At 42.1% G+C, this 8,034-nt stretch overlaps 2 protein-coding genes across 2 annotated transcripts in view; both read left to right on the top strand.

Moving 5' to 3' along the window:
• The first annotated feature begins 302 nt into the window (after positions 1–302).
• Positions 303–2,599, top strand: LOC111979086 (uncharacterized). Its single transcript, XM_024009372.2, has 4 exons — positions 303–625; positions 938–1,200; positions 1,429–1,564; positions 2,152–2,599. The coding sequence occupies exons 1-4, from the start codon at positions 358–360 to the stop codon at positions 2,226–2,228; spliced, it is 744 nt and encodes a 247-aa protein (XP_023865140.2). The 5' UTR covers positions 303–357; the 3' UTR covers positions 2,229–2,599.
• Positions 2,600–3,546: 947 nt separating this feature from the next.
• LOC111978920 (cilia- and flagella-associated protein 57-like) overlaps positions 3,547–8,034 on the top strand; it is a 57,969-nt gene continuing 53,481 nt past the window's right edge. The window contains 5 exon segments of the mRNA XM_070449004.1: positions 3,547–3,705; positions 3,865–4,065; positions 5,658–5,971; positions 6,681–6,940; positions 7,693–7,876. Coding sequence (XP_070305105.1) covers positions 3,909–4,065; positions 5,658–5,971; positions 6,681–6,940; positions 7,693–7,876 — 915 coding nt within the window. The 5' untranslated portion in view covers positions 3,547–3,705; positions 3,865–3,908.

Below are 8,034 nucleotides of genomic sequence, written 5' to 3' on the forward strand. Positions count from 1 at the left end.
ACTTGCAGGCTTCTTGATCGCGGATAACTAGCTAGCTAAGTAGAATTAATCATGTCAAATGTTTACAAACCGCAAAAAAGTCCGCGAAACCCAAAGTGTGCCAGATGCAGAAATCATGGATTCATTGTTCAACTCAAGGGACATTCGGGACAGTGTCAATTTCTTAAATGCAACTGTTGGAAATGTTCTCTGATTGCAGAGAGAACGAAAATAATGGCATTCCAAAGACGGATCAAGAAAACTAACAAAGAAGAATCAGCACTTAATTTGACGTGGTCAAGGCCCGGTGATACAGCGGTTGATGGCACTTTGAGCGGCCGGGAGGAAAGTGCACATCTGCCTGACACATCTGGAGTGATGTTTCCTGGCCCCGGAACACGTACAGAGACAGTCATCAAGATGCCACCACAACGGTTTGAAGAGGCAGACGGTAGGACCTATGCGGAGATGGAGGTCCCCATGGCAGTGGGCCATGACAGGGCTGCCAAAGAAGGCCATGGTCCATGGATCACCCATGAACCGCAGAGAAAGTCCACCCCTGGAGGTGGTGATTATGGCGGTGAAGATGGTCGTTACGGGGCACCTTGGAGTGGGATTCAGGATGCGCCTTCAGTGATGAGTCGAAGTAAGTGGATCATTCTTTTGTTGAATACGTTCACTGAACATGCATGTGTTTTTGTAGCGCTACCTAACGTTACATTCATGAAAAACATAATAAATAAATAAACGATATATATTTTGATTTTTTTGATAAACATTGTCAACTGGGTAGCTAGCTAACATGGTTAGGTTGCTATTGAATTTTAGAGCTCTAATTTCGCGCCTTTTTATTCTCTTGTTGGGATGCGTTTCAGCGTTTGTGATTATGTAGCCTACACATAATTCTGTATGTACAAACTCGCATTTACATTTTTTCCCCCTTTAATTCTCCACAAAGGCGGCCCACATTTCCCCAGCGACTATGTTATAGCGGAGTTTGGCGGTCAGAGAGACATGTACTCTGGAGAAATGGTGGCCATGCAGTTCCCCTTCAAGTTGTACTCACGCTACCCCAATGGCTACGCGGCTTGCCCAGCCATTCTGGTGAACATGCCGCTGTCACCACCAGGGCCTTTCAAGGTCGGGAATGGTCCAGTGGGGTTCCCTCACTTTCCACCACCTGGCCCGATGCACTACCCTCCTGAGGCAGGTCCTATAAACGTAAGACCAAAAATCATTAGAATTAAAAAATATATATAATGACGTAAATGTGCTGTCAAAATGGGCTTTACAGTTGAGGACATTACAGTATGCCTCTGACATGACATATAAAATATTTTTTTTGCAATCCATACTATGCCATGACGGTGTATAGCTATTTTTGTGAAAATTAACATTGACAACATGGAAGGATTTGCTTGTATGTGAATGTGTATGGTTTGCACCCAGGGTGGCAGAGCGCAATTCTTTGCCCATCACCCCCCTGGCAGTGACATTCGTCCTGGAAGCTACCCGGAGGAGCTGGTTCTGAGGTCGCATCCACCACCACAGCCTTCTCTAACTAAGGACAGAGAACATGGAACAAGTACGTGTGTTTGTGGCTGTTGCTGGCAATCATAATGTGTTAGTGGAATGCATAATGTCATAGAGACCACTGTCACTTGCTCTGCCACTGAGGCCTCAATGCTGCGGAGGATGTAACAACTGATAATGGCAGAACAGTGGAACATTTCCATAGTACATTAAGAGACAGGTCAAAATTGTATTATATTTCTCAGTTTCTTACAGATATTATTGGCATATATACACAGTCAAACACAATCTCAGTTCATACCATCTACCTCTACATTCTCTGATGGCTCCTGAGTGGCGCAGCGGTCCAAAGCACTGCATCTCAGTGCTAGAGTCGTCACTACAGACACTGGTTCAATTCCAGGCTGTATCACAACCGGCCGTGATTGGGACTCTCATAGGGAAGCGCGCAATTGGCCCAGCGTTGTCCGGGTTTGGACGGGGTAGCCCGTCATTGTAAATAAGAATTTGTTCTTAACTAACTTGCCTAGTTTAAATAAAGGTTAAATAAATGCATTCTCTGACCACACTTGGTGTTAACTGAGGTAGACAACTCGATTGGCGTGCTCACAATGTTGTCTTTCCTTTCTCCTACTACAGACGCACATCCCCAAAGCAGCCAAGGGTCAGAGAGCAGCTCACTGGAACATGCCTCCTCTTCCCAGAACACTGTGTGAGGGCGAAGGTCATGTGGTTGGCATCCTTACACCATATATCCACTTGAGAAAAATAATCTTTACCCTTTCTGTTGTGCAATTATACAGGCACCAAAGACTTAGCTAAGTCACTGTTGACATTTTTACCATGTTACACCTTGTAGTGTAGTTCATTATGCACGTGGGGTTTCCATTCTCATTGTACACACAATAACAACCATTGGATAAAATAACAACAACACAAAAATAATCTGCTATCATTTCTGGAGGGGGGGGATGAAATTTTTTACTTTTTACAGAAGCTATTTTTGTTTAATTATTTAATTAATAATTTTTAACAGTCATATTTATAGCAGCTTGTGATAGTCAAATATAATCCCATATTTGTTTATATAAAAAAAAAAAATGGATTTGCCTTGTCATTTTTTGTCTTGTCTTTATCAGGAATAATGTTTTCTTCCTAATTCAGTTAATTAGTCAGTTCAGTTGTATTATATTCACAGCCATGTTGCGGTGTTCATGAAATAAAACATATAACAGAAAATCAACGCTGTTGTCATTACGTGTTCCTAAACAGCTGGTTTCATGTAAAGGCCTGTGTGATTTGATGCCGTTTTTTAGTGTAAAGTACATATAAGAAGAAGATCTCTTTGTAAAGTTTCTCTGGGTGCTTCATGTGATTCCGTTGACTGTCAGACCAGTCAAACACAACACGTCCAATTTCTTTGTATTACAGAGACTCTTGGACCAGGAGAAAATCTATACGGATTCAATGTTGAATGGCAAAAAAACAGGAACGCAGTGTCATTGCTAATATCACATTTGTACATAAGGAATAGCTTATAGTTTTAAGATTACGTTATAATTTTAGCCTGATGTTATTGCTCTCAGTATTTCTTAAATGTTGATCCAAATTCAGACAAGCATTACATTACACCGACCTTCACATGGGGAATATTGAATATGAGGAAGTCACAAAAAAAATTATTGATTCATTACATTTTTTTCCAGACTTCAAACAACCAGTGGGTGGATAAGCTAATTACAACCGACATTATGCGTACATGAATATTAATACAGTCTTGTGTCACAGATGAGTGTTGGGAGTTTTAAAACACAGATCAATGGATTAATTTTGAGCATAAAATTGTCTTACAGTGTTAGAGTAATGTGCAATAAAAAGTGATGTTGATATTAAAATGATAAGTAGTACTTGGATATTATTTAAATGCCAAAGCCAATCGTATCTAGAGAATGTACAGTATTTGGCGCCATCCAATGGTCCAGGGTTGCGCGGCATTCTCCATGGTTGCTATAGTATCGCTCTGGCTTCATGTATCCTTGGTAACCACACACACTAGAGAAACACGTCCGTTCTGCAAAACATGATGCACAAAAACATTTTTTAGAAAGACGGATTCACTTCTCTAAACGTTCCAACCGTGCATAACTTGCTAGCTAATATTAACTTTTTTGCAAAGTTTCAACTACGGACCAGGTTAGTGTCAATGCACGAGAGTGTGTGTCTGTATTTCAAGCCAGTTAGCTTGAATTGCAAACAGAACTTGCTCAGCTATAACGCTAACTGCTAATTTAGCCTGGCTGTATGTTTGCAATCCATGACTGGTTAGCTAAGTTTGTTTCTTTTGCCTTACAGACATTCGAACAGTTGGTTCTAATAACGTGTTACCGGATTGAACAATGGCTTCGATTGTAGCCCAGTGTCACTACATCTTCGGTTTGCGGACAGGAGTAATAAATAATATTTGCTACTTCGATGAGCAGACTGTCATCTTCCCATGCGGAAACAACTGTGTACGCTACAACATTGACCAGAGATGTCAGAGGTTCATTCCAGGTAGTTGCTCCCAAATGATAACAGTATACATTTGTGCTAGTTATACTTATTTTCTCTTGCAGTGTACATACGGTATCATATGCGTTTAGTTAGCTAGCTAAGTTTATTGGAAAAGTATGTGTTCTCAATCAACTTGTCTGGTTTAACCCTCCTGTTGTGTTCGTTTCATCTTAATTAATTATGTGTTCCCGGTCCAAAATGACCACCCCATTATAGCTGATTAGAAATCCATAATAATACATATATTATCACCTAATGTTGTGTTACATCTTTTTACCAACTTAAGTTCTTGTGAACATTACAAGTTTTGAACTTCTATTTGCTATTTATGGCCTGTAGGCCTCATTGACCTGAGCTCATACAACTCGTTTTTGAGTAAAAAAAAGCATAATGTATGGACTATTTTGACTATCAAATACTCAGATGAAACATTTTGTGTTATTTATCACAGACCACGTTGTGTCAAAGTTTAACAAGGACTCTCTCCTCCTCACCAGTGTCATGATCAAATATATGATCAAGAGTCTCACGTTTAAATTTTTTTATTTAACCAGGTAGGCCAGTTGAGAGCAAGTTCTCATTTACAACTGCGACCTGGCCAAGATAAAGCAAAGCAGTGCGACACAAACAACAACACAGAGTTACACATGAAATAAACAAACATACAGTCAATAACACAATAGAAAAAAAGTCTATATACAGTGTGTGCAAATGGCGTGAGGAGGTAAGGCAATAAATAGGCCATAGTAGCGAAGTAATTACAATTTAGCAAATTAACACTGGAGTGATAGATGTGCAGATGATGTGCAAGTAGAAATACTGGTGTGCAAAAGAGAAAAAAGTTAATAAAAACAATATGGGGATGAGGTAGGTAGATTGGATGGGCTATTTACAGATGGGCTGTGTACAGCTGCAGCGATCCATACAGTATATTGTTTGGTCATTGTGCTGCCACAGAGTGAATTGTGAGCAAGGCCTCAAAAAAGCTTTATATACCAGAGCCTCGAGAAAAGTTCTATATATTATTGAAACAATGTTGCGATTGTTTGTGAGAATGCCAACAGGTGTGGTTCCCGTGGGGAAAAGATTCTATTTGGGAAAGGTTCCCGTGGGGGTTGCCATGGAAGCCAAGAAGGGGAGTGAGGTGTGTGTGTGTGTGTGTGTGTGTGTGTGTGTGTGTGTTCAAACACACATGCATGTGGGGGTCTGGGAATCAATTTTATACACTAATCGTAGTCTCACCCATTCATTTCTAAAGACCGGTCATTTTTTACCAGGAACACCACAGGTGTACAAAAGTTAAATAAAACACAACATTTTATGAAAATCATCAAAATGAATTTTGTGTGTTCAGATGTCCAGTGTGGACAAAGTCATGGAACCTTATGACAATCAGATTAAATGAAGTACATTTTTCAGAGAGAAAACCTGTAAATCCAAATTGACTGGAACACAGCAGGAGGGTTAAATAAAGGTATGCTTCATTAAATGAAAATTACAAAGACCAAAACCTTGTATACAACATTAGGTGTTGGTCCCAAATGGCATCCTATTCCCTATGTAGTGCACTACCCCTCAATTTTTCCTCATAGGCACAGAAAAAAGCCAGGGCATGCAGGCCCTGGCCATCAGCGCCAACCGCCGCTACCTGGCCGTGTCAGAGCGTGGTGAGAAGGGCACCATCACCGTGTACGACCTGCAGCACGAGCAGAGCCGGAAGAGAAAGGTGCTCAGTGGGGGAGAGGTCCCCGTGCTGGAATTTGTCTCCATGGCCTTCTCCCCCGACTCCAAGTACCTGATCGGGCAGGCAGGAGCCCCCGACTGGACCCTGTTCTACTGGATGTGGGAGAAGCAGAAGGTCATGGCCTCAGTGAAGACGACAGGGTCCACCAACCCCATCAACCAGGTGGGTGAGACAGATATAGGCAGACCAGAGGAGAGAAGAGAGGGGAGAAGAGACGGGAGAAGTGGGCCTCTACTTCATGATGGTATTTTATCTTGGTGAAATTAAAACAAAAGAAAAGTGTGACATTTTGAGGTACAGTTGTGGATGTATATATATCTTATGGACGCACGCGTACACACACTGACACACACACACCTATAATCGACAGACCGAAAATCAAGCATAACCAGTGCTTGACTTGGGCAAGTAGCTCACCGGAGTACCAGCATCTCTGATTTACTACTGCTTGAGCTCCTGTTCCTCTCATAGAATATTAGCTCACAAGTATTGTGGAGCTCCTCCACCTAAATATAAACAGTACCAGCATCCAAAATGAGTACCAGCACCTATTTCAGTCCAAGTCAAGAACAGAGCATAACATACTCAACCACACACACACTGAACAACTACATAGTAGTCTAGTGGTTAGAGCGTTGGGCCAGTAACTGAAAGGTTGCTAGATTGAATCCCCCGAGCTGACAACGTAAAAAATCTGTCGTTCTGCCCCTGAATAAGGCAGTTAACCCACTGTTCCCCAGTAGGCCGTCATTGTAAATAAGAATTTGTTCTTAACTGACTTGCATAGTTAAATAAAGGTTAAATAAAGGTACAATAAAAAATAAAAAAGACCCATCATCATCTTCATTGTCTTCATCTTCATCACCCCCAGGTCAGCTTTAACCCGCAGGACAACACCCAGATCTGCGTGAGCGGCAATGGGGTCTTCAAGCTCTTCCGCTATGCTGAGGGCGCCCTGAAGCAGTCCAACTTCCTTAAGCTGGAGTCCCAGAACTTCCTGTCGCACACCTGGATGTCGGAGGAGCGTGTCATAGCGGGGACAGAGGCGGGCAGGCTGCTGGTGTTCGAGTCAGGTGACCTGCGCTGGGAGATGAGCGTCACCACCAAGCCTGCCACGCAGGAGGCAGACAGGTCAGACAGGATGACCGATCAATCAGTCGATCAATCAATCAAACATTTTCGTCCTTCTATCCTCCACAGTCTGCATTCCATTGACCTCTTTACTACATCTATTACAAAAAATACATGAGCCACATCAGTTAGCATCATTTGAATGAACATTCTACATTACCATGGCAATCCAGCATCATTTGAATGAACATTCTACATTACCATGGCAATCCAGCATCATTTGAATCAACATTCTACATTACCATGGCAATCCAGCATCAGTTGATAGAACATTCTAAAATACCATGGAAATTATTGCATCACAATAACAGGAAGCCATTGCGAGTGTACCCATGAGTTTACTAGTCAAATTTCTTCCAAGCCCATTCTATTCATAACGTTGGACTATTCTGGTTTATCAAAGTGTTATGCTATGACAACATAGTTCTTTATTTTTTAAGCACTCGCTGTTCACTAGCATCTATTTAGAATAATGTTATTTTTCTTGTCATTTAGCAGATGACTTTGGGTTAAGTGCTTTGCTCAAGGGTACAGACAGATTTTTTTCACCTAGTCAGCTCGGGGATTTGAACCAGCGACGTTTCTGTTACTGGCGCAACGCTCTTAACTGCTAGGCTACCTGTCTGTAGAAATGCTTCCTGCAGGGGGAATCCTACCACACTTACCCCATTGACAATTGGACTGTCTGATCCTAATCATAAACAGATATAATTCTCAAATGGATAACAAATGACTGTCCTTTCACGGCACAGACAACTAGAGAGGAGAAAGCCAGAGGAGGCCAAGTCAGAGGGGGCAGCCCCAGCCCGTATGCCCAGGGTCACAGCCATCACGTCCTACTCTAAGGGCTTTGCCTGCTCCGCCGGCCCAGGGACCGTGTGTCTGTTTGAGAAGACAGAGGAGAAGGACAACTACAGAAAGACTAGGGAGATCAGGGTAATGTCAATGTTTGGATGACATGATAACTTGACTTCTAAATTAACAAAACAGGAGGTGGTGGTGGTGGTCTCATTCATTTGACATGTGTGTGTGTGTGTGTGTGTGTGTGTGTGTGTGTGTGTGTGTGTGTGTGTGTGTGTGTGTGTGTGTGTGTG

This window comes from Salvelinus sp. IW2-2015, linkage group LG19 (genome assembly GCF_002910315.2).
Source record: "Salvelinus sp. IW2-2015 linkage group LG19, ASM291031v2, whole genome shotgun sequence".
Lineage (NCBI taxonomy): Eukaryota > Metazoa > Chordata > Actinopteri > Salmoniformes > Salmonidae > Salvelinus > Salvelinus sp. IW2-2015.

Bases quoted from the DNA above. Each gene is read 5' to 3' on its own strand.
- LOC111979086 (XM_024009372.2), top strand. From the start codon at position 358: ATGTTTCCTGGCCCCGGAACACGTACAGAGACAGTCATCAAGATGCCA. The intron at 626-937 runs GTAAGTGGATCA...TTCTCCACAAAG, and splicing joins GCCTTCAGTGATGAGTCGAA to GCGGCCCACATTTCCCCAGC. The intron at 1,201-1,428 runs GTAAGACCAAAA...GTTTGCACCCAG, and splicing joins CTGAGGCAGGTCCTATAAAC to GGTGGCAGAGCGCAATTCTT.